Source organism: Nestor notabilis, unplaced genomic scaffold (assembly GCF_000696875.1).
Source record: "Nestor notabilis isolate BGI_N333 unplaced genomic scaffold, ASM69687v1 scaffold3937, whole genome shotgun sequence".
NCBI lineage: Eukaryota > Metazoa > Chordata > Aves > Psittaciformes > Psittacidae > Nestor > Nestor notabilis.
The window spans coordinates 18,103-45,705 of record NW_009935902.1 but is presented as its reverse complement, the minus strand read 5'-3'; the positions used below and the strand labels follow the sequence as shown (position 1 = coordinate 45,705).

The 27,603-nt window shown below is 35.1% G+C and overlaps 1 protein-coding gene across 1 annotated transcript; it reads left to right on the top strand.

Annotated features, from left to right (window-relative positions):
- The first annotated feature begins 619 nt into the window (after positions 1-619).
- Positions 620-26,698, top strand: LOC104408435 (centlein-like). Its single transcript, XM_010018045.1, has 8 exons — positions 620-796; positions 1,214-1,378; positions 4,711-4,808; positions 6,543-6,669; positions 8,199-8,336; positions 8,705-8,890; positions 24,626-24,811; positions 26,597-26,698. The coding sequence occupies exons 1-8, from the start codon at positions 620-622 to the stop codon at positions 26,696-26,698; spliced, it is 1,179 nt and encodes a 392-aa protein (XP_010016347.1).
- The last annotated feature ends 905 nt before the right edge of the window (positions 26,699-27,603 follow it).

Sequence of the window (27,603 nt, the reverse complement as noted above, 5' to 3'; positions counted from 1 at the left end):
CTTCTCCAGTTTCTTATTGGGATTCTTCACAAAGGAAAGTTTTTTTGCCCATGAGAGATTTTGAATTACCATTTTGTGTAATTGTTCCTTATGTTAAAGTACAGTATTACAAACTTCTTTGGAATAATAAGATGGTACAGTAGTTACCCTCTTAAGGAGCCAGACTTGTTAGGCCATTGGTGACTTTGGCTGACTACAGATTCATAAAAGTTAACCATTAGCATAAAGATCATTTCAGTTCTCCATTTTGCAGAAAAAATAAATCAATAATATTTAAATTAAAACAAATATCTTATTTAAAAGCTTACCTCTATACTGTGAAATATATTGTTGCAAAGATTGAAAAAGTCTTGTCAGTTGTCAATCAAGTGCAACAATACTGAGAGTTTGTTTGCATGTTATTTATTTGAACTAAATCCCTAGCAAGCCTCGTCTGCTAATTGGACTTAGCATTTATGTTGCTAAATGAGAAGCGTTTTGGCTGCAGTATAGGGTGGTAAGACCTACCCAGTGGAATAAACAACTAACATCTGTTATCCTGTCCTGCTCCAGCTTGGCTTTTACCACTTAAGTACCTCAGCCCTAGAGTCAAGGTTATGGAATATGTGGTTCTCTGGCTATGGTGCATATATGTGAAAGGGAAGAAATAACACAACATGAGTACGGACCAGCCAACCAGAAGATATTTAGTGCAGCTGGTCCACTTTGCTTTAACCTCTACAAGCCCTACAAATATCAAAACAAAAGCCAAGAGAAAGGTGTATGTTTTATAGCAGTTGTCAACACAGCAATTCAAGTGAGCATGCAGTGGTCACCATTAAGATAGATTTGACATTTAACCACCTTTTAGTATGCTCTGTTTAGAAAATAATTGCTGAATCCCAGGGAGGCTCTAGGTAAAGTTTTAACAGTAACTACTGTTACAGTTTTATGTGAGAATTTTAGCCTGTCATGGCAAAAATACCAATGCGTACAGTCAAAATTGAATTAGCTTGCCTTAAAAAAAAAAAAAAAAGGAAGAAGCTTATTTTTCATGTTAGTTAACTTCTCTTTCCTGCCAGATTTGATCTTCATGTGGACTAGAAAATTCAACCAACAGCTATGCAGTGTGTCTATGGTTATGTATACTGTTTCATTCCTCTTGAATTCTGAACCAGAGAAGCATCTCATTTTTAGAATATGATTGTGATTGTTTCTTCTGTTTGTAAAACAGGTGTTGACCTCCAACCTGGCCAAGTGGCAACAGGAGAAGGAAGCTTTACAAGAAAAATTGAAGTTGAGAGAACATCTGTCTCTAACTGCTGGAAAGTGTGAAGCCACACCAGCTCCTTCAAAGAACATCGATTTGGAGATGAAACAGCTGCAGTGCAAACTAAAGGTGACAGAACAGATTATCTAGTCTTGAGGATAATTCATATGAACAGTATTTCATAACTGGGTCAAGCAGATATACATGTACTCACATAGGCATATCATTTATATATCTTAGCCAATGATGAGCAACTTAGGTGTTAGATAACCTATGGTGTCAAGTAGAAATGTAGTCATAAGGAGGAGAATTGAAAGTTACAATGAAAAAATTTTTGCAGATCAAATAAGCCAGACAGAGAGTCTTGCTGGGTTTTCACATGGTGATTAAATGCATCGTGTTGAAAAATGCTGTGGAATTACTTCAGTGGTAATTGTGTTGAGTCCTTGATTCCTTTAAGAAGGAAGTAAGCAACAGCAGTCTGTGAAAAGAGGAAAAATTTGAATTGATGGGGGAACTCAAAATGTAACAGTGTTATGTTACCTATATGTCACTACTATTCTTGTCTTCAAGAGACATCATTCTTTTTGTGTTTGTATTTTGTAGATTAGCTGGTAGGAAAATACTAACTTGTTGATGATGCTATTTTTCAGGTTTGAGTGATTCTGTTATATGTGGTTCATGTTGATGATGTCATTTTTCAGTTTCGAGTGAGTCTGTTATATGTGGTTCATGTAGATGTTGTAGTGTGCTGATGTGAGAGCATTCTCAGCAGGTGGCCTACCTCAAACATATTAATTCTTCCTTTCTTCTCACTGGAGGAAATACACGTGCAACTGAATGTCTTAAAGTTGGGGGTTTTCCATCATTTTCTGTTTAATATTTGAGGAAAGAGAGAAGGTCAAAATGGTTCAGCTGCTTGCTGCTAGAAGGAGCGGCACTCTTTCAAGTTAACTGCCAAAAGACCAGCTAGAATAAAATGCCATATTACACGAGTGATACAGATAATTTGAGTACTGGATTAGCTGTACTAGCACACGTGTTGGTGTAGTGCTCACACCTCTTAGCTGTTGATGGTAATCATGGTATTACAGATCTTGGATATAACACACTGGGTGCATAACATCAAAATTCAGGGATTAATAAAGGTAGGTCACATTGATAAAGAGATGAGGTCAACAGGGAGTAGCCATGTAAAGGCACATAATTCGATCTACTTTAATTATGGGAAAGATCTTGAAACCATACATGCTGACTTCTTGAGTGCTGATTTTTAGATTTGGGGTTGACTAATCTGCTTCTGTTGCTGGTGAGTGGTATTTTCTATCAGTTAGGGTTATTCCTTTTAGATGAGTGTGCTCATTATCCAGAAACCTAGCAGTCAATTGCTATATGAAAGTAAGAAAAATAAAAAATGAGCTTTTTGTGCATGTGTGTGTGTGTGTGTTTTTGTGTGAAGCACTCTTAAGAGTAACATGTCTGCTACATGTGAACTGCAAAATACATGGCTGAAAAATCCCAGGTTTTTTCTTTCTGCAGCAAACATTTAGCAAGCATATATAGATCTGATGTCAAAAATACTAATATTACTTCTAATTACTTCTTAAAGAGGTATTATATTTTTTATATAAAAATAAACCGTTTATGCAAGACTACACATAGAATAAGCATAATCTGTGACCTCAAATACAGATTAGTAAACTCGCTAGTTGCTGAATTGGATGAGAGTTTTGACTGTAAGGGCCTGAAAAGCTATTTAAATCAAGTTACTGGAATTCTTAGCCTTGTTTTGACCTAATAATTTTTCAAAAATTTAAGTTGTGCAAGTCATTTTTAGCAGAAGAAATTGTCAGAAGTTATCAGCTACTGGTCCAGCTATCTAGCATACTTAAAAAGGGGATACCAAGATAATTTCCAAAATGGCTGAATGTGGAAGAAGCAAAAGCTTTCCTCAAAGCTCAAAATTTCAAAGTGCTTGGTTTTGTTAGTTAATCTTTTTTACTTAGAGCTATCTTTACAGTATTTGTTTATGTTGCACGTAATGAGTCCTTGTATCTTTGCCAATAGGAAGTGTATAAGTGGGTGGTGAGACTGGAAGCAAAATACCATAAGCATATGTCTTCACCTCTGAGCGTGTGCAGAGGCCCACCTAAATATTCAAATTCTTATCTGGTGTGTAAACCATTTAACTGGGTGCTGTGCTTCACACTAACGAAGCTCAAGCTCAACAGCCGGGTCTCAGGAAACTCAGGAATATTGTGCTAGCATACATCATTTTAACTATTTTCTGATTATACCTCACATTATAATAATAGTAAATAGACTAGACAAGTTATTAAGAACAGTATTTTACACCTAACTATGCACATAAGAATATATACCCCCCTTGAGGTGCACAGAGCTATGTACAACACTCCCATTAACGTTAATAGGCGTTACAAGTCTGCACTGAGCAGAGAAATTCTCCTGAAGTATCTTTGTTTACAGCATGTCTGATCTGTTCGCTTATTGTTTATACATAATGAGTAAAAAGCTTTAGTGGGTGAACCTGCATGCATATATGCACACATATATGTTGTGTGTACGCTTACACATATGTATCTTTTGGCAAAACCTTTGGGAGTTCTGAAATCTGTATATGTGATGTGTTTGAGCTGCCATTTCAGCAATGACATTCGACGCATATGCTCAGTTCAGGTTGCTAAAATGGCTACTTAGTTAAATTTAGTATTTTTATTTCTGTGGAGTGATTCAGTTTTTCTGTATTTAAATCTTATGTAGTTTATCTGTGTGTTTGCATGGAGGAATTGAGCTTTTTTTCCACTCCCTATATACAATGAAGAAAGGCCAACAACTGTGTAATTCTCCTTCATTAGAATTATATATGCCTGAAAGTTAGGAACATACCTTTTAGTTACTGAAATATATGATTTGTGTTAGTATGGCCAAATGTGAATGTCTTTGTCTTGTGCTTTGGGGTTTCAAGGGACACAAAAAATCTTGTGGGTTTTCATGTATTTCTAAATGCACATCATGAAAGGGATCACTGGAAATAATTGCTTTATAGATGTAGGCCCCTTGTGCTGTAGAACTATACCATTCAAGGATGTAGGTCAGATCAAGATCCAATTCTATTTCTCTTGTTTTCTGTTACCTTTTCAGCTGACCAGAAAATGTGGTGCTGATAGGCGCACTAGGCTTGGAGGTGTACTGGGGAACATCTATTAATCATACATTATTAGAACAATGGAAGAGTACTGATGTTGATCATATTTGCTGAGGAATGTACTTTTACTTAAGTGTTGCTAGAAAGTAAAAATGCTGCTTTTGTACCAATTAATTTCTAACATTCATAAAATATGTGGAAGTTTACACAGCCCATTATTTCAAACAAATTTACTTTTGACTACTATAATATTCAGTCTGCTTTATTTATTTATATTTTAATTCTTTTAATGTAGAATTCGAATAATGAAATCACTAAGCAATCAACCACCATTAAGTCACTAAAAAACGAAGTCCAGGAAAAAGAAGAACGGATTCGGGAACTACAAGCAAAGTAGGCTCACTCTTCTATCCATTGTGTTTGGTGCCACCCAGTGGCAGCTGTATGGCTGTTAGAACATTAACCATTCCTAGATAGACTTTTAAGAGCTTGTTTTATTCTTCTTTTTATTTCGTTCTTGCAGATTATTAGGGGTGGTTTTTTTTACATACTGGAGCAGTATATGCTAAAACTACATTTTGTGTAAACTGATAAGTGATTAGCTAGCTACAATGTCTGTATTGCAATAAGAATACCTTCAATCAAAGCTCAGACTCTAGACCATTTTATCCTTGATGTAAGTCTAAATGAATTCCTCAGCACTGTTAAACACAGTCTTTCAAATACGTTAATTCTTTGCCTAGGGGCTAAGAGGCATGTCAAGGTTCAGATGCTTAAACAAGATTAAACATCCAGTCTTGAATTCATAAAAAGTCCAAAAGGCCAGTTGTTATTTGTTTCTATTTGAATTGAGTAAGATTTACTACTTATTTAGATATGCACATGTATTGTTGTGAAGTATGCAACTAAGACTTTTTTTCTACCTACCTTACCTGATATAATGCTGATCTTTAATTTTAATTATATTACTATATAAACTTAAGCTATTACTGTGTAAACATACGCTATCTATTAATGTCTTGCCTGGGCCAGAGTGTAACTCCTTTAACCATTCTATTTTTTTTTTTTTATTTGTAGAAAGAATGCAGTTTACTTATCTGAAATTAGTTCATATCAAAAATGGAGAACTATTGAAATTGTTGAATTGTGTTCATTTTGTACTTTCTGTTTTGAAGTTATACTGAATTTTTCTACCAAAAGACTTAAATTTAAAATAGAGTTACTGGTTATCATGTTTCCTTTATAAAATAGATACTGTTTTTTCATAAACTGTAAGATATAATCACCAAAATAACATTAATAGTATAAATGTGAAATAGATACAGAAAAAATTTTAAGCTGCACTTTTTTTCTCTTTTTTTTTTTTAATACGGTATTAACATGGTATCAAGAATGTTTTATTCCTGAACATATTACCATCATGCATTTTGCTTTCATTATAAAAGAAGTCTGAACACATTTAAGTATTGCTTATTTTTATATTTAGAATACTAATTCGTATTATAATGGTGGAGGCATAGTATAAGGGATAATTTTCTAATTGAACAGATGTTATTTTGTAGTATATAAGAGTTTCATTTTTGAGAAGTTTGTGAAAAATGCTGATGTTATTTCTAGGTTTCTCAGTTTTTAAGAATTATCTTATTATAGAGATAGAGATTTTCCATGTATTTCTCAGTTGAACGAAAGGAGACTTCCCCCTTTCACTTTTTTTAAAAAAAAAAATTCTGTACAATACAGTGTTTAAATGATACCTGCTGGAGACATCAGGGACATTTAATGAATTAAATTTTGTTTGTTCAACAGGCTTTTTGCCCTTTTTGATAATAGCTTAAGAAGAATTATTCTGATTTCAGATCAGACTACTTAGAGCATATATCACAGCAGAAAGCAAATCACAAATTAATTGGATATTTAGAAATAGGTCTATTTAATAAGAGACTTGAAATTGGTTTTAATGGTAGAGAATAAGGTAAATTGCAAGAATTGCACCAGCTTTTATTAAAAAAAAGATGTTCTAAAGCTATAGGAATTTCTATTGCATGTATACTTTTTAGTTGTTTGAAATAGTTGCATATTAACAATATTTTCTAACAGTGACATGCAGTGTAACTTCTCCCCTTCTAGGATTTCTCGACTGGACAGGGACCTTAATATGAAAAGACATTTGATAGAAGACTTAAGGTCTCGCCTAAAAACAAATCAAGAAAATGAGAAAACTTCTAATGAAACATTAGAAAGTCTTGAGAGAAAGGTAATTCTTTTTTGCTATTGATAGTTTTAGGAAAAGCAAAAACTGGTGGATTTGCAGAAGTTATTTCAACATGCTATACATACTAAATCAATATATTGCTTTAAACAAACAACATAGTTATAGGTGAAATTCCCTCTACTATAATTTGTATAAAATCAGTATATGGTGGCAGTTTAGATGGATTCAGCATAATTTAACATATGTTCTTAAGAAGTATAATTAAATATTAAGGTATTCAGAACAATGAGTTGCAAGAATATGCTGTAAGGAGTGAGATTTAGTTTTATGCACTGTTAAGTTTGTGAAATATAGTAGACCTGAAACAAGGGTGATTTTACATGACATATGCTAATGAAGTCCATGCACATTTCCTGCCTATAGTAGTTAAGTGCTTTAATATGTTAATCTGTTTTCTACTCCAATGTTATGAATGATTTGCAGTTCTTAATTTAATGTAATTGTCTGTTCTATAGCAAATTATTCTCTCCTGCAAAATTCTAGGATGATTTCAGTGAAGCTAGGAAAACTTGTATATATTTTGGCATGTGTGAGGTTATGCAGCTTAACAACCCCAAAATAGAGATAAACAATTTACTAATTTGCTTTTAGTTTCCTAGAATGTGGGTTCTTGCTGAATGTCACCACAAGCACTATCTTTGCTTGCAGTTACATAGCACTTTCAGTTGTAGAGAGAGCTACTATCTTACTCTCCATGGCAAAGATAGTGTTAATAAGAAATCTGTAGCCAAAGAGTGAGAGTGTAAGTAAGCAAGGGAGCTAAAGTAAGAAATGAGATAAATACCTGGGTTTGATTTCAGACAAAAGATCTTGACTGGAATTACATACTTTGATGTATCTTAATGTTGTTCTTTGAGTATTTTAAGTGCTGCATTTCTCAGATTCCAGAGAATCAAATTCTGTACATTAATTTGATTATTCCACATGGAAAATCAACTTGATAAATTTTACATTATCTTCAGTAGAAGATCAAAGAAATTCCCTGTTACTCAATATTGTCAGGAAAAATTTGTGATTAATACTGTCAGAATTGCTGAATGATTTTCTAAGAGCATTGGTCTCTTTCATTTTACCCAAAATCGGTGTTTGCATTGTATGGCAGAATGACAGTGATTATCTAAAGACTTTACAGACTATTAGCTTGTAAACAGTTACCATTTTCTCATCTGAGTTTTGACTAATGCTTTTACCTCTGATAGAAAAAATGAGTGGAAGTTGTGGTTTGCTCCCTTTTGCATGCACTGTGACAGCACAATATATATAAACAAACAGCTCTGCACATGAAGTTTTTCTTTACACTTAATACAAGTCAAAACTTCATGTAACAGAATTGTATGCAAACTGATCTCTAGTGGATCAGCAGTAGAGGTTTGTTAAAGACTCATTTCAGAAAAGGTCCTTTAATAAAATTACTTATATAATATGTGCAGTATCGGTAAGTTTAGTTTTGATTTTCATTTTTGAGTTTTGTATCTTAATAGAAAATTGCTCTTCTCCATTCATTATTTCAGATAAAGGCACTGGCTGAAGACTGTTTAAACAAAAAAACTTCCATTGACTCACTGAAACACAAACTGAATGTAGCTACAAAAGAAAAGTCTCAATATGAGCAGATGTATCACAAGGCTAAAGATGAGTTGGAGAAAAAGGTATATTAGAGTTATGATAGCTCCATTGCAGAAATTTTTCATACCTCACTTTCAAACGAAAAGTTGCAAGGTCACCAGCTTAGACTATTTAAATACAGAAAGGGAAAAAAAGAGCAGAATAATAGTAATGTGTTTCTTTGATTTAATTGTCACATCACTGAAATTTAGACGATGAAACATGAATGTAATGACTGAAAATGAAATAATTTTTTCCTTTGAAATTACATTTTATGTGTTGCAAGTAGAATGTTCTGTGATGTTAACCATTGTGTGGGAGGTTGGTTTGTTCATTCATTTATTTGTCATCTACTGTATGTGGATATCAGCTTTTATCATATCACTACCATTTCTCTGTGAATATATTTCAGAATCACAAGCTTACCAATCTAGAGAGCAAAATGACTGAGACTGAATGTGCCATGACTGAACTTGAGACTACTGCATCTCAACAACTACATGGCTTGGCTAAACAGAGCAGACAGGCTTTGGAAACTGTACAGAAGCAGCTGCTGCTCACCAATGACAAAGTAGAACAGTTCATGACATTTGTGAAGGTTTGAGATTTGATTTTCTTTTGAGTGTTCACCTAAATAAAAGTATTCTTGAGTGAAAGCAAAATGTGAAAGATTAAATAAGGGTAATCTTTGGTGCATTCCCTGTTCTGGAACAATTTTTGAAGTTCCTGCAACTCATTTCTGAACTGATCTAAAGGGGGAGAAAGAGTCAATTGCTCTAGGTATATTTCTCCTAGACTTCTGAAGGCTTCCATAATATTTATTGGTCATCATGTTGTATATGGCTGCCAGTATACTTGTTCCCAAGAAAAAATGCTTAGTTATATAGCAATTTACTCTGCAAAAATAAAATTGCACTACATACTTAAGAAAATAATTCATATCTGTTGATTAGCATGAATGACCTCATTTTCCAAATTCATGTGCTTTTTATTGCATAAATATTAAAAAAGATGCTTCTATGTTGCAAAATTGAATGCAGTTTTAAAAGCAGTATGTAGAAAATTATTTTCTTTCTTTGGTTAAATACTTAACAACCTATTACAGTGCATCACACAAGAATACTGTGTCTGTGGTTTATACAGATTGCTTCATCATACTACTTCAGTGTGAAGTTCTATAAAATGACTAGTCTGTGTTTTATATATTGATTTTGAAATAAAAATACTGTTTTTCTGAAATATCCATTAGTAACTAAGAATTACAATGCCTATTCAGTATATATCTATCTTGAATTAGTATATATCTACTACAGACCTATTTTCAGACAAGGTTCTATCTTACTAACCCATTAACAGATGCACTCCTTTATTGTTCTTGGATTTCTGTTGAGGTGAGGTGCTTCCAGATACATTTGAGCAAGTCAGATGGCATCTAAAATAAATAATAGTGGTATTTTAATGCACTGTAAAAAGAAAGCGTATATAGTTCTCTCTTCATTAATAAGTTTCCAGAGTGGATTGAAAGTTAGTAACTTACGTACTTGTGCATTTTACCTTCATTCTGTCATCATCAGATAACAAGTCACTCTACATGGCAGTTTTCAGACCTGGCTTTGGCCTGAAATTGTCCCATTTTCAGTTCAGTTGCAAAATTCACATCCACTTCATTGAAAAAAAACCTGAGCAAAGTTGAATGCTCTTTAAATCCTGAATTTAAAGAATTTATAAACTAAAATATCTAAGGCGAAAATGATTGACTTCCATGAAAAAAAGAAGTGCCTGTTATTTAAAAAATTAATTATTTTGGTTTTTAAGTTTGTGATTAAAATAAAGGCTATTTTCTGCTTGCCTTGTTTTGTAACCTTTGGGAAAGTGGTGTAAAACCAAACATTGTGTTCTGTGATTAAGAAGTATCTTGCCTATTATTGAACAAACTGTTATTCTTTCACGGGGAAAAATGTAATTTCTTCTAAAACAAAATGTTTTCACTAAGAGTCAAAAAATGTGTGTTCTTTCCACAGCTGCATGCTTATTTTTGGCTAAGTGTGGGAAAGCCTGAATTAAGCTAAATTTTTTCTTTTTTCTTTTTTCTTTTTTTTAAATGAAATACTGATATGTTATTGATGACAAAGAGGTGCAACTCAGTCTCCATTCAGGCTGCTATTAATTTTGGAATTACTTCATTGAATGAACTACAGTAGCAATTATAGGCAAAAGAGATAGACAAGTGTTGTACTATTGATACTTTACATACTTCCAAAATGAAAAAGTTTGTTAAAAACTAGAAAATGAGAAAGTAAAAGATCTTCTATTCTCAGAAGTAGTGTAATGAGGAAAATTGCCTATTAGCAACTATTATGATAGTTCATTCAACACTGAATAAGATGGCTGCTTGTCTGTTAGTTACTGTTAGTATTGGTCAGCATTTACATGATCTTACTGTATGTGAAAAGAACGTTAATATGTAGTTTCTCTATAAATAATAACATTTGGCTAATAAGGCTAAATATGTAGTTTCTCCCCTGGATAAAAGAATATGCATGCATATTTGAAGTAACATTTTTGCTGACTACTGTTCCTCTGCAGAAAGATCTTCTGAAAAAAAAGATGCTGTCTGTAAGTTCCTCAGTAGACTGCTTTCCTTAGTTAGGTAGTAAGTATTTATGGAAAAAAAAACCCCTCTCTCAAATCAGATTTTATTCACAGTATAACACTGTAGAAAGTATAGCTGAAAATCCTCTGTGTTTCCATGGAATTTTGTAGTATATTGAGTAAATCCTTTTAAAATGCCTCTTACGTATCTGTTGCTATAGCCTGCATAGGAAGATGAAGGCGGCACAGTAAGTAGCAGTACTCCTTCCTGCGCCAATTTTTCCTTTCCTTCCAATTTTTCCTATCTCATTCTACTCTCTACTTCCAGGTAGAAGTTAATTTTCCCTGATCTTAGTCTTCACTCAAGTTTCAGTAACTCAAATAAATAAGTTTTTCTGCATAGAGATCAAGTCTAAACTGTCTGTTGCTTAACCTGTTTAATATGTTTGTATGACCCTCTTATCTTTGCCTGCTATTCTGATCACTTCACAAGTCTTGTTTTTCTGAGTGCAAGTGTAATCTTCTCCTCATTAATCAGTTGAGTGCAGTTACTTTTTCTACCTGTTCCATGTCTCTCGTGACATTATATAGTTCTTTTTTTAACACAGAACAATTAAATCATTTCAGTGTTGTTAATTAATAGCTACAGCTAATTATAGGACAACAGAGAAACTTCAAAGAAGAGACTGTGGCTCCTGTTTATAGCAGACACTGTTACTTGCCTTTAGAGTTATTGATAACTCAGAACCACAGAATCTTGAATCCATTTGGATCAATATACTAAGTTGCCAAACCTGGGGGAGAGGTTTCTTATAGAAACCTCTGATACAGAACACTGGATCAAATTAGAGGATATGATGAGTTATGTCTTAAGCACATATTTGTAATGTACAATAAAGCATTGCATTGCTATGGGGAGCCCAGTTTGGGACAATTACACAACTAACTAAAATAGTTTCTAACAATGGTGGAAGAAATAATTATAGTCAAAAGTTGCTGTATCCAGTAGGTTATAAGTCATTATTGGACTTGGATAGTGATATAGGGATCAGGTGTTACATCTTAAATTACATTCAGTGGGAACCAACAGGACACCTAAAATAGGTTGGTTCAGAGCAGCTCATTTCTCTGCAGATGCTATGAGGAAGATAGGCTAGTAGAAAATAAGAATAGATATTATGCACTGTAACAGTTTAAAGTAAACAAAAAAAACACAGTTCCATAATTAGAGGGTAGCTCTTTATAAATACGTAGTTCAGTTTGTTAAGAAAAGGAACACAATATTTAGAAATAAAAAGGCAATATAAAGGAAATGGAAATTTGAATATAGATAATGATGTGAAAATATGAGCAGCAATAGAGTATAGAGGATGGAGAAGAGGCTAAAGAAATCAAGAGGAAATCTGTGGATAGCAAGGCCAAGAACAATAGTAAAGGGGCAGGATTAAAAAATGTTCTAGCAATAAGATACCTATTGCAGGGTGGATACAACCTATTATTAGATAAAACAAATGTGTTAGTATGTTAAGATAGAGGTCCTGTATGAATATTTCTGGTTTGTATCTATCTGGAAGGAAGTAGGCTCATGTTATATGAAGATAATGAAGCATCCCCTGTCTAATAGTAGCTAATGGACAATTTTAAGCAATTTCTAGAAAGAAGTCACATTTTTACACTGAGAACTTTTATAGCTTACAACTTTATAGGCCAGGTTAAGGAATTTTTATCTCGCTGATCCTCATTTTCAGTAAGTATTCAAAGTGAGCGTATATATACTACAACAGTGCCATGAGTCTAAAAGAATGATAATACTGAGTTGATATTTGGAAAAGGCAGTCAGGATAGGTATTTTTAGGTCAGTTTGTCTAACCACATTTCTGGCTAAAATAATGAAAATCTGATAAATTAAATTATTAAACTATTAAATTGTGGGAGCATAGTTATACTTCTTAGAATGGCTTTATGGAGAATAAGTTGCATTGAATAAATCTGATTTTTTTTCTGGAAGCCAGTACAAGTCAGCTGGTAAAGGTTACTGTTCATTTTAATAGACTGTTTTTTAAGATGTCTGACCTATCACTGAGACGTTCAGGTAAAAAAATGTAGGCTATGCAATATCAACAATGTGTTGAACGGATCCAAAATGTCCCATGCAGTTGATCTAAAAAGTAATTAATGAAATTTAGGTGTTTCTAAAGTTCTGTAAAGATCAGAACTAAACTTGATTATTAAACATTTTCAGAGAGTTGGCAGCTATGAAGACTGATAAATAATAATGAAACTAAGGCTATAAGTATAATGTAAGCTAAGCCAAATAAAACATTTTTATTACAGAAGAACACAAACTATCTGTAAGAGGGACCAGGTGGCTCTGAGAGTGTTTCAGACACCTTTTGTACAGCTGCTTGTTTCTATCCCATCCATCTTCCAACAGCACCATAAATTCTCTTTGAACCATTCATCCAGTTTCTATGGGGCACCATTGGTCAGTATTTTATATAACATGTACTGCCCTATTGGATCCTCAGGTAGATCTTGCCAGTTACGTGCAGCACAGCAACAAAAGCAAAACGTTCTTTGTTGTACAGTTTGTAGTACCTGTGAAAACACATACAGAAAACAGCCACTGCATAAACTTAAAAAACCGCTATTAGACTACTTGACTGGATGTCTGTCAAATATAAAGTAGAACATAATAGTTTGCTATGAAACTGTCCAAGATCCTGCCTAATTCTGCAGGAATTCTGTTTTCCTGCATTACTGTATTTGGTGAGGTTTGGGGGGTTATTTATTAGCTCACCTAGACTTTGACCACATAATTGCTGTTATGGATCCTTGTAAGCTCAGACCTCAGTAGTGTTGTCTGTCCCATTCAACTTGTCCATCAGCAAAACTAATTTTTATAAGTTAGTCTGCAGTGATGACATCTGCATTAGCATGAAAATATTGGAAGTTTTCTGACCTTGAGGATGATATTTTGTAGTTTTGATGAGGCACCTATATTCAGCTGCGCCTGCAATAAATAGGTGATGGTGGCTAGATGCCTCAAAGTCAGTTAAGTGCATTTCTCACTTCCATAATGCCTTTGTGATTTGGGGCTTAACGTGCCCTCCACAGAGGATACCCACTGAAACACAGTTCACATCTGGTCTGTTCTGGCATTGTTCTTGATAGGTCTCCAGTATAACCATCTGATAGAATTGACTGCCAAAATCAAGACCCATGGCAGTTTACTTGGCAAGCATAGCCTATCTGCCTGGGGATCTAACACTCTCTCTCTAAAGACATCTGCCCTCATATCTGCTACTCAGAGCAGGGCTTAAGCTAGGTGCATTTCCCCCTGTTCTGTTGTTTGATATACATCTATGTGCAGCCACACAGAGGCCTTTTTTCACCTCTGTTTGGTTCAGTAAAGTTCTGCCAGCTATTTTTCATTCAGTCAGCTTACCTTATATCCCATATATGTCAGTCACTCTTACCTTTCTGCAGTTTATCTTGAATTCTTCCATCAGTTGTGCCATGGCATATTTTCTCACTGCTATCTTGGGCTGTAGTTCAATATGCAGTTTAAGGTAAGTTAACACTTCTGTTACAAAGTTCCACCTCTGAGTGACTCTCATTGCTCTTTTTTGCCAATATGAAACTTCCTCCCTCCTCCATTTATGAAATGTTGTCATAAACATTATGTGGGTCAATTGTGAGCTAGCTCATGAAAATGTATGTTAACCTTTTGAAAACCCAGAGCACTAACTTTTGTGTTCCACAGAGGGTCAGAGCAGGGACAGGTTTACATGGTTGCAGGCTAGAGGTGCTGGGACTGCCCTTTAGTGGCAGTGCTAATTGAAAATGTCACACAAAACTTCTTCCTGTTACAAAGAATAAGTCTAATTAACTCACCACTTTCATGTTAAAGAATTCCTGTCATTTGGCAATTTCCTTTTATTTACCATTGTATTTTTCTCTTGAACTGTTCTGTGTTGGGAAAGATAGAGCATTGCCAAGAAACATGTTCTTCTCAGAATGACCATATGCGGATGACATCCTATTTGCCCTGTATCTCAAAGTAAAGGGGAGCGGGGGGGGAGGTGAAGGAGAGGGGAAGAGAGATAATTAGTAGTTGGGTTGGGAGCTCAAATATCTGGGAAGTATTCTGTTGGTTTTTAACTACTCCTTTCCAACAAGAAAAACAGAAATATACTGCTACTGCCTGTACCTCCAGCTACAAAGTCAGTTCTTTTGACAGAAGTAAATCCTTGCAGGGACTCTCAGAATTCTCCAGTTATGGTGAGATGTAAGAAACATTCTTCATAGGTTTTTTCCATTGGTGAATGTATTCTCAAGCCCTGCAGATTTAGTTTTCTTGGCAGTACTACTGCTCCAACTTCTTCCTCGCTCAGGATGTGCAGAACATGCTTTTTATAAGAGCACCCAGATCAGATGTGGGATGGTATTTGAATAATCATTCATCTAAGAATGCTAAGCATAATACGTAATTGTCAAATTTTATAATTGGCAAAATTACATTTAGGAAGTTTACACAATTGTATATTAACTAGGCTGATTTAGAAGTACTGTTTATCAAACAAAGGCTTCTTCAGTGGGTTACTGGGACATTTTGCAAATGACAGCAGATAGTATCATTTATGCAGGTCAGCGCTGTCAGTTTTGATTTGAAAGTGAACGCGTTTAATATGACTTCAAGTTGCTATAAAATGTTCCCAATTGGGAACACTTAAAAGCCAAAAAATATTTCACCTATTACACTCCAAACTGCCAACACTCTGCCTAGAAAAGTATTATTTTGTATTGTATTGAGTAGATGACGAGTCTACCAATCTGTGTTCAGTCAGAATCAACATAATATTTAGTTACAGGGATGTGTTCCAGTCTGATGAGAATCCATATTCTTTTCTGCAGAATACACACCTTTAAGAGAAGGTGTTCTATATTCAAAACAAAATTTGTGTAACAGAGAAACTTGCCTTTAAAAAAATCAGGCATTTATTGCTCTTTTTTTTGCTGTGCATGCTGCTTTAGGACAAAAGAAGAAACACAGCTTTTATTATGAAATACCAACCTTTCTAGGTTCTGAGAAAAAATTGGTGATAAATTAAGATAATCTCCATCAGGATTACTCTGCATCTGGGATTTAGGCAAATTGAATCAGAGGCCTGAATAGTGACAGTGAATATCTATTAGACTGTAAACAGAATAATAGGCCCTGCGAATTTTAATGAATGGAGTGAATGGCTGAACTCCTGTAGTTTACAGAAGGCATATGGTTAGTGATGCATAGAGCATGCCACAAGCAGCATATAATGTAGACATCTTAACAGACAAAATCTTGATTACTAAAAATAAAGAATAAATAGAAAGATTTGAAAAGCTTTTCTTTACTCTTTCTTTGCTTTTTAGGCTTAGAAAGATAGCATTTCACTTTGGGTTTTGACTGATAGGTAAAAACAATAATAGATATAGCTTAAAATATGATGGTTTATCTTATTATATCCCACTCTCTATCAAGAGTTCAGTGGAATTGATTTAAATGATTCAACCTGTGTAACCAGATTGCAAGATATATCACATCTCTGTAGCTGTGCATGTATGTCTCATGCATAGCATAGATGCATGTGTGACATGGGTGATTTTGTTGATACTAGTCGACTCTACTTCAATTTTTCTTGCAGTGCCTGTGAACTATAGAAGACATAGACCGTTATTCTGTAATAGTAGATACTGTGTGAACAAACCCCACAAACTTGAGCTGAACAGGAAACTGTTTTCACCAGCTTGCAAATAACTTCCTTTTCTGCTTCAGGGAAAAAAAAATAAATTAAGTTTTTCAGAGAATGAGACTGCAGCAGGCTCAGCTGGGAGCTACTTGGAGGCTCTGCAATGCAGTGTATAGATCCACCTGTGATTCCTTTAAATGACTTGGAGACACTGCTTTCTAAAGCTGACACTCAGCCCTGTGCATAATCTGGAGATAGTTAGAAAGATGCTTTGTTTAAAGATGATGGGTGGTTTGGGGTCTACAAGACAGAAATGGTGTTGACTGGAAAAAGAGATAACTGGAAGACTTGAAGTATGGATGCTTTAGTACAAAGTATTTAGGGAAGGCTCAGGGCATGAAGTGATAGGAAAACTTTTTGGCAAAATCACAGCAAAAGTAGCAAAACTTGTGAAAGAGGCTAAAGGTCTCCTGTAATGATTTATTTAAAAGTTTGTGTAGAAGTAATGCTTTAACGTATGTTGTTCAGATTATTAGGAAAGCAAGCTGAAGCAGGAACAACAGAAAGCACCCATACACAGAGCCTTGTGAAGTCTCCATGGTAATTTAAGAAGGTGGGTGTTGAGGGGATTTCCAATGCACAGGCTGAAAGAGCTACCGAGGGGTGGAATCTGGGGGGGTGGAATCATAAAAAACAACAAGCGACAGTATTTTAAGAAAACAGAGTTGATAAGATCTATGTATTTTTTTAAAAGATTATAAGCAGTGCCAGAGCGGACCTCTTAAATTAGGTTTTAAAGATGTTTGTTTCAGCAGTGCAGTAGTCTCACACATGGCATCTGGCTTATAGTTTTTGTGCTTTTTATACTTTGTGTGTGTTTCTGCAGAAGGATAGCATAAGCTCAGGCACTGAACTGAGCAACAGGAAATATTGTTGCTCTTCACATCTTGGTCACTGACCTGCTGTGTGACCTTTGGAGTGTTGCTTCACTTCAGTGTTTCTTAGTCTGCCTTGAACATTCTTTGTTTGCCGTGTCCAGTATAACTGTGCTGACTTTGTCTGCCCTAACTGCTCAGACAATAAACTCTATGAGAACCCAGGCACCTCTTACTATCTGTGTATGAAGCTCTAATCTTGGTCAGTGTTTGTTTTTTTCTTTTTTCTCTGTATAAATAACTGTAATATATGGTGTTTTAAAGGATTGATGCTGGGTTTTCTAGCACCTGTGTAAATCAGAGGTAATTCTGTTGAAACCAAAGAATTTACAGCAGGGAAAGAAATTATGTAAATGAGGTAGGACTTAAATGCTGAAGTAAATAGGACTTTAAATTATTACTATTGCCCATTTCACATAATTTTAGAAACCAATATATTTTGACAGAAATATTCTGCCTGTCATCCCACACAGATTATACATATTTCAACTCATTCTCTGCTACAAAGAAAACTATTCTTTTTTCCCTGTTATAGGTCACAAAACATGGTACTGTGTTGAAAATTTAGCAACAGTACAATGAAAATTTGGCATGTTTGTTGATACTTAAAAAAAAAGCATCAGTCTGAAAACATTTTGGTCTACAACTGAAGTTTCTGACAGTATTAAACTTAATGTAAAGGAGAGATTAGATAACTGTAAAGCTATATTATTTATGACCAAATGTCCCTCATATCAGTAAGTATACGCTGTTCAATAAGTGAGGTGTGCAGGTGGTGCAATAAGAGTGGCTTCATTCTACTTAAACTCATGTTAAACACATGAAAAGAAGCAGATTTTTAAGGCAAGATTTCAGGCATAAATGAAACTGCAATAGCTAAACAGTTACCAAGAAAGGATTATAAAAGAGAAAGAGTAAAAGCTGACCAGTAGAACAATCCTTCTCCCCCCAAATTTTGAAATACAAAGGGTATTTTAAAACACTTACACTCTTAAGTATATATTGTGTACTTATCTACAGAAATATGAACTACATTATAATTGGCCAGGATAAGTCAATTGCTGCATCTTTGTTTAAATATGGTAGGTTTTGAAAACAGTCTAAAACTAAAAACTGGGCATAACTTATGTCACTTTTCTACTAATTTGTAAATAAATTGAACCATCTTTTAGAACATAGCACAATGTATTTAATTTCCTTTTCTTATAAATGTCAAATACAGATTGAAATATTTTTAATATTCTTCCTTGTGGTTTTCCACACCTGGAGCTGGTTGAGAAAATGCAGTCAAAAGAATATTCTCAATTATGTACTTGAAAATAAATGATAATAAAGATATCATTTGTTTTCAATGTTTTCAAATCAAAAAGGAATGGTATTTTGGTAGAAGACATAAGATGAGATTGGTAGCAAAGATATTTTGGAGAAATATGGAGAAATGCAATATTTAAACAGTTGCCAGCCAATCAAGACTTTCTTCAGTGTTCTAATAGCAAGCAAGCAGGAATAACACAACTTAAGCCAGCGCAGTTGAACAAATTCAAATCTTACCTGTGATATGAATCAGATTATAAAATTATATGCAGTTTCTTGTTTCTGTCATTGTACCTGTACCAATACGCCTTTTCCTTATTGCATTTTAACTGGGTTTGGGATCTGCAGTCCTAAATGCCAGGAAGCTGAGTTTTGTGTTCATATACTGAAATCCTGAGGCCCCTATTATACTCTGTGACTCAAGTAGTTGAGTCAATAATCATGGAAGTATTTAAAAGACATGTATATGTGGCACTTAGGAACATGGTTTAATGGTGGACCTGACAATTAATGGTTGGACTTGATGGTCTTAAAAGTCTTTTCTAACCTAAATGATTCTGTTATTCTGTATATGTTCGCTGTGTGACATCGGTAAAATACTGGTGCTATCACTTTTTTTGATATTTGCCAATAACATTCTTGGTTGGTACTGAATACTGAAATTTGCAGAGGAAGATAAGACTGGTCTATATCACCTCTACACCTTTACACTCTTCTTTCAGGGCATCTGCTGGAGTCTCTGAAATAAGGCGTGATCTCTAGGGACTGTAAGAATTAAGTTAACCTCCTGAGGGTAACTCATTCCCATGGGTCAAAATGCTACATGTTACAGCCCTTGGCCAGACAAATCTATTGCAGTGGTCTGTCTTGTCTTTATTTCTTGTCTACACTCTTGTCCTGTTTCTGGTAGAAAAAACGTTATGCCTAGGAGGTGTATTTTCAAGTGAAGGAGCTAGCTGAGGTAACTTAAATAGCATACCAATATATATATTAAATTAAATTACTATAGAATTTTTTCCTTTTTCTCTGACATGCAGCATTCATGCTGTGAGCTCAGTTTAAACCTTATTACTGAAAATATTTTAAAAGTCATTTTTAGGGAGACAGTAAGGACCAAATAACTGTACTTTCATTGAAGAAACTTGAATGCTTGTTTCAGCTGCTGAAACAGAGCATGAAATCAACTCTTTGTGTGACTTTGTCCATTCATTCTGGTTTGTCTTGTTGATCGTGAGTTGGGATGGTAATGTTTTCTCAATCTTTTATAGCACTAGGATCTGCTCAAACCCTAGGCCATCAATAATTGCTTTACAACAAAAGTAGAGAAGTTCTTTAAACTCAGCATTTGGTTCTGTGAAATTCAGATCTTGTTTCCCACAGACAGTTGCAACATCTTCACAATACTTTTGTTTCTTTAGGAAACTAACCTGTGTTAGAAAAGATTTTCCATTTAATTTTTTGGTGTAATGCTCTGGGTCACATTCCTACAGCATCCCAATCTACAAGACAAGTGAGTTTCTAAGAACACATTACTTGTATCTTAAGACACTTTCATATTGAACTACACACAAAATTTATGTGTAGAGTTGTTCTGAATATTATACTGTTCTATATATTTGTGATTGGTTGACCCTGGCCAGCAGTTAAACACCACATAGTTGCTCACTTTCTGCTCCCAGTGAGACTGGGGAGAGAATAGGAAGAGCAAACGTGAGAAAATTCAGATTGTTAAGTGAAAGGAAAGAAGGGGAAAAAAATACAAGGAAGCAGGCCAATGTCCAGGCAGTCTCTGAGCAGTGGCTACCTGTCAGACCAATATCCCACTCTCCCTCAGTTTTTATTGTTGAGCAAGATGCTATATGAAATGTCTCTTTGGTCAGTTCAGGTCATCTGTAGCAGGTTTGTCCCCTCTATACTTACTGTGCACCGCAACCTACTAGCTAAGGGGACAGGGTGGGAAACAGAGAAGGCCTTGGTGCTGTGCAAACACTGCTCAGCAATAGCTGGTCAGTTAATAGTTCAGTTACCAATGCTGGTTTAGTCACAAATCCAAAACACTGCACCATAGGAGTTGCTAGAGTACAATTAGCTCCGTCCTAGCCAGACCCAGCCCAACCTTATTACTATTGCACAAGCACAACAAAGCTTGGAATTTTCCATAAGTAATGTGAGCTTTTGCCATGACATCTGCACCACTGCAAGACTGAAATCTAGCTGTACATAGCTGGAGTGCTAGCATAAGACTCTGGTTTGTCTTGGACTCACTAGGTTTTATTATACTATGAACAATAACAATGGAGTGTGTAAATTAACGTGATAATTGTGAGAATAATTTAGGCATTGACTTGATCATAATGCATTACTTGGGGCCAGTGATCAATTTGTGTCAATTCCAGTATCAACTAGTGTCACAGCTTTTGGGGAAGTAAAGATCTTATAAATAGTGTGTTGTCAGGGTCTGTCTATCACCACAGCTTTTATGAGTGTTTAATTAAATATGATCTTTTAAATAAAAGAAGACCTTTGTCTTTATACATCTCAAAACTGGCAAAAAACATAGTTCTAAAAAGTGATTGTGTACTAAGGCTAAAATTGAAAACTATTACCTTAAGAATTAATATTTTGGGTTGTGGAAAAAAAAAAGTAAAAAGGCTTATAAGGGAGTTATTTTAGCACTTATGCAATCCAGTAGATGTAATATATACTGTATAACCATGTGGAGTTGGTAAATGATGCAGCAAATGCTACTAATTAGAAAAAGCTGTGTACTTTCAGCTCATATTGTTAGAATTTTAAGCTTATGTTTTTTCTGGTCAGACCAGTAGCAATTGCACTGGTCTGACAGGATGTGTTGTAGATTTGTTTCAGGAATTAATGAGAGATTCCTATTTTAGTTGGCTGGTAGCAGCTAAGTGTGTCCCACAGGAATAATTCTGAGGATAACATCTAAGTTGGGAAAATGGCTTTACTAACAAAATATTCCCTAGATTTGACACCAAAGAAAAACAAAGATAACAGATCAAATCCTAGTATTACTAGTGCTAATAAAGGCATTGTTATCATACATTGATATCATACTGAAGTCGTATTCTGCATTGATTTCATTGCAGTCAGTTTGTATCCCTAAGTATACATATATAAGTTTAAAAACAAGTGATTCTGAAATACTTAGTGGGAAGTGGTTCAGTGTAAAATCCTACGCTTAAATCCGGAATGTATTGGATCAATTTCTTAATCAAATAATGATACAATACTGGCTTCAGTACCCTCACCAACAAAACCTTTGCTGGTTAACTCCTAGGATTATGTCATTTTCACTGTGGAAATGGTTCTGTCTAACTCAGTTAAAGACCTTGTGGTTTTGACATTGAATATATCTATAGTTATGGATGAACTGATATGTAAATTAAATCACTAATAAGTAAAAGAAGTAGCACACGAATACATTAGTATATGACAAATGATGATATAACAACAGAAAAAGCAACTTAAAATTGTGGGGAGGCTATAATTTTTAAGGCACTTATCCAGTGAAAAATGTATATAAAAAAATTGCTACAACTTAATAATGTGAAGAAGACCACTTCAAAAATAGCTGGTCTCTGAGCCCGATTTCAAAGTCCATATACATATGGTGTTTATGTTACGTATGCTTTAGTGTATTAGAACTGCTCAGGGAAAAAAGGAATTGAGGTGCAAGTCCTCTATATATGTGATCTGTATGATCTACTATGATAATATATAGCGTGTAGGCTTGCATATCAAAACATGCTAGTTGTCATTTTCTCCTTCCTTGGTTTTTATTTAAACTTGCTTTTAATTTTCTTTTTTCACTTTTCATGTTTTGTTGTCTTTTTTTTTTTTACTGCTGCTATAGATTCTTCAGGGTCTTTCTGGTACCTTCCTTTCTGGAACTCTGAACTAAAAGACAAGCCTAAAATACTACAGTGGAGTTGCAGTTTGTGGGTTCCACTGTTGCTATTGCTATCAGCTTGCTTACTTCTCATGTATTATTTTTGGAGTTTGGATACACCAATAAAATTTATCTAATAATATAATAAGACTATTTTCTGGCGATGCTTGTATGTTGTCTGAGACATTCAAGTGAACATTTAACTTTGTTTATTATCATGCTTTTTGTTTGTCTGTGCTCAGCTATTTATCATTATTCTTAGTCTTTCCATATAGCTTTGCAGTTAATTTCCTTGATATTTTACTCCTTTAATTTACATTTCCTCTTTGCACGAGAATACAAATGTGCATCTTTTAGCCTAATCACGTATGGCTGGGTGAGATCTCCTTACTTGTAAAATTTGGGAAGCTCGTTCAATTTGATAGAAAAAGTACAGTTGAACTTATTTTTACACTGCCAAATACATCATCTAGGTGTTGCAGGAGCAAATGTACTGTCGGAATGTTTCAGATGCTGCGAAAATGTGATTTTTTTTTTTCATAGTCTGCGCTTTTCTGCTGGGGCTCTCTCCACAGTCTGTTTCCGTGAGCTTGGTCCAAGTTGTCCTAGCTCCCCGCCTATAACATTTCAAGTTTATTCATTCCTCTCAGCTCTGTACTTGCAGACAGACCTACTTACAAGATACTTTGTTGGAAATACTGTGGATGGAGGTACCCACATTTGAATCACAAAATTGGACAAATTTCATTGTACTTCCTCTCCCCAAATTTGTGGTAGGGTAATTTTGGTTTTAATAATTACATTTTAGCTAAATACAGAAAAATGGTATGCTGGAATGTGGCAGAAAAATAAGCAGATCTTGGAACTGGATTAATCTCTTGTGCTTTCTTTGAAATCTATCAGCAAATGCTCTCTAATGACTGCATTTTGAATACACAAGGGGCTGTAGAATGCTTTACTCCAAATGCCAATAAACGGGATTCATAATTCTGCAGTCAGTTTCTATGAGATGAAGGCATTTTGCAAAAAAGAATTTTCAGGAGTTAATCAGCTGCTGGTGAGAGATAGTTTAATAAGATAAGCCCCACAAATGATGATCAAAATACAACCTTATTCTCTCATTTTAAACTAAGCCAAGGTGTCTGTGTTGACAATCACTGTTCTGCTTGAGTCATTGAAGTTGAATATGCTGGGAGGATCTACTGACAGTGACTTACAGCTTTTTTTCTCTCAGCCAACAACTATCTGCTAAGAGGACTCTTGCAAACAGATTGCCTGTCCTGGCTAGGCTTTCTGTGTGGGCCCACTGCACAGAGAATATTCTGTGGGAATACAACCCTTCCTCTGCAAGCCTTGAATAATGATACAGTGGACTTGTGTGCTCCAAGGGTATGCTGCTTATCAACAGTGAATAGCCACTACTGTGATGATCTAAGTTGTAAAAATTATATCAGGAAGAACTGGTAGCTAGGATAGTTTTTAATTACTCTGTTGTGGGAACTGTTGTTATTACAAGAACATTTCTGGTAGATGGGTCAAGAAAGGATTTTTGATTGATTCCACAGAAAGTGCTTTGTCTTACTACTGAAGGAACGACGAATATAGGGTTTTTTTGCTAAAGAAATAAAACCAAATTTACCTATATTTAAGAACATTTTCTATTTTAATGTATTCACATTCTGTGTTCTAAATACCATGTTCTTACGACATGTATCCTATTAAACCAATAATACAGAATGAAGATAACTCCCATCTAAAGGAGCTTAGTCTAAATGCTGCTGGTTTTTCCATAGTGTTTGCACTTTAAGGAAAATTGCAACAGAGTATTTTTTGCTTGCATCTTCTAGGCTCTAACCGGAGAGCTACAGCACAGCGTACAAGAGCTGAGAACAAAAATCAAACAGGCAAAAAAAATGGGAGAAGTGAGAGTGTGCAAAAAGGGTCTTTCCCAGGAATCTGTTCAGTTGGCAGCAGCTATTCTTAATGTTTCAACAACTGATCTTGAGGAGATACTGGAAGTAGAAGATGATGAGGTAAGTTACTTTAAGGACTTTTCATTGAAAAGGGGCTAGATCAGAAGATGCTGCATATTTCAATTCTTGAGGAAAAGGATTTCCACTTACAGACTAGAATTTCATTCTACAGCATTCAGCGTGGGGAAAAAACAAACAAACAAACAAAACAGAACAACTGGATCTAAATAAAGAGGGCAGGTTAAAGACTCATAAAGTGGCGAGACTTTGGGCGTGCATAATAAAATATAAATATAGGGTTTCGAGCATGTAGATGTAGAGACATTATTTGAAAGTCCTTAGTAGTTTCCTTTTTCGTGAGACTATTTGACAGAGTTATACATTTTAAATAGAATCATAGAGTCATAGAATAGTTAGGGTTGGAAGGGACCTTAAGATCATCTAGTTCCAACTCCCCTGCCATGAGCAGGGACACCACACACTAAACCATGTCGCCCAAGGCTCTGTCCAGCCTGGCCTTGAACACTGACAGGGATGGAGCATTCACAACTTCCTTGGGCAACCTGTTCCAGTGCCTCACCACCCTCACTGTGAAGAACTTCTTCCTTATATCTAATCTAAACTTCCCCTGTTTAAGTTTGAAGCCATTACCCCTTGTCCTACCACTACGGTCCCTAACGAAGAGTCCCTCCCCATCATCCTTATAGGCCCCCTTCAGATACTGAAAGGCTGCTATGAGGACTTCTGCATTAATGAAAACAAAATTAGAATGTGTCTTGCTGTGCCAGATTGATTACTTTGATGCTTCCTTTCTTGAACTGTTATACCTATTAAAGGTATATATTATATTAAAGATATATATAAAGGTATATATTTCTAGTAGACAGTTGGTTTCTGGGGGAATCCGTTGCCTTTTTTTGTTGATTCTATCATACACTTCACTATGAAATACTTGATAGTGTATCATCAAACCACCCTCTGTTAAACAGATACAGGAATAGCATTTCTTACCTAGATTTATTTAGGCCTGATCAAATAAAACATGAAAAAGCCTGGACACTTATTTTAGTAAGAGTGTCTAGGAGCTAACCATTGTTGGGCTGTAACAGTACCCTGGTAATGACTCAGGTTTAGCCTTATTGGAGTTGTATATTAAAGATGTCACAAAAGAGAGTTTTCATGTTGGTTAAATAAAGGTGCAGTGCATGTGCATGCACTGATACGGATTATATGCATGAATACAAATAAAATTACCAATCCTCACCCTTTTTATAAATCCATAACATTTATACACCCCTGTAAAGTGATTCACTTTGATAGATTTTTTCCATGCATACCTTGTTCTCGAAATAATTTCTATATCGTGTACCTTTTGTAGACTAGTCACTGTTGTGACTAGTGTGTATAGTGTATAGTGTTGTAGTCACTATTGTGAATATATGTCTAGAACACACAAACATACTTACCTATAAATAGAAAACAAATTTTAACTACAGGTGATAAATTTACACTATACAAATTTCATATACATATTCTACTCGGGAACCTTTACATGAACTTGCAAAATTTACACATAGATCACATATGCACCTAATGCACATGTGAAAAGAACAGAACATCATGCGTGTTTTTAGGGACATGCACAAACAAGGATAGGTTTATAGATTTAACAGAGCCCTCATACTTGGTGGGTATGCTTCAATAACTAGTTTTGAAAGCATAGTGTCCGCTTCCACATACTGTTTATTTAATATATATCCAGTTACACATTTCCTTTATTTTTCACTATATTCTTCTCATATGGTGTCAAAATGTTGTGTCTATGTTATCTTTTTCTATTTTTAGGAAACAGCAAAAACAAAAATGGAATTTGAAAACGATAAAGAATGGCTGCAGTATATACATAACCTTCTTGAAGCACAGGTGCTAATTTATACCTTTCCTTAATGAATTATATCATTCTACGCTGAGTAGCTAAGTGGGTTTAGGTTGTAATTAATCTGTTGCATTTGTAATTATGTTACCATTGATGGTCCCAAACTATACTGTAATGAGACAATGTAAAATCCTTGGATTGTAGCATTTCGTTTTCATTTCTCTTAAAATAAATGTCACTGGATAAAACTGAAGAAATGTTTACCAAGGATTTGTAATAGCTGTCTTAGCAGCTGAAACCAATGAAACAATGCTGGAGAAAACCAGCATACATCTTGGCAAATGTGTTAATTGAATTATTGAAACAGTGTATAATGCTTGCTAGACTGAGAAGGATCCATTCTCATACCTCTTAGGAAAAAGAGATTTTTTTATTATGTGCCTTTAAAGTTAGCAGTTGATATGGACACCTGAGGAGTTCATGGGTATCAGTGACCTTTTACTGTGGACCTGTTTCCAGTCAATTCATGTTTTCCTCATAGCCAGACAGCTGTTTATTATCGTGTCTTCTCGCATTCTCTACAATATTTTCTACTGAGACCTCGAGCAGCTTGTTAGTGGGAAGTAAATATTGATTTGGCATCCTGTCAATGCAGAAAGAATGAAAAAATTTCCACCAGAGGCCCCTCAAACATTTTCCTATCGACATTTTCTGGGCAGAGAGGAAAGCTGCATAGAGGATGACAAGGCTGAGACTAGCAGAAATCCCTGAGGGGTCCATTGAGACTGCTGCTGTGACCTGTGTGATACTTCTTCTTCTCTTTCAAGTCTTTTTTTTAATACACAGAGAGTCTGCTGGGATGCTCCCCTCTTGTAAGTGATCAAGGGCAGTTTATTGGCAGGGGAGAGCCCTGCTTTTCTAGCCATAGTCAGCTTTTGTTTGGACATCACTTACAACACACACTGACTCTTGAAAT

Coding starts and splice junctions, on each gene's coding strand:
- LOC104408435 (XM_010018045.1), top strand. CDS start 620: ATGGTGCATATATGTGAAAGGGAAGAAATAACACAACATGAGTACGGA. Junction 1,379..4,710: donor AGCTGCAGTGCAAACTAAAG/GTGACAGAACAG, acceptor CTTTTAATGTAG/AATTCGAATAATGAAATCAC. Junction 8,337..8,704: donor AAGATGAGTTGGAGAAAAAG/GTATATTAGAGT, acceptor AATATATTTCAG/AATCACAAGCTTACCAATCT.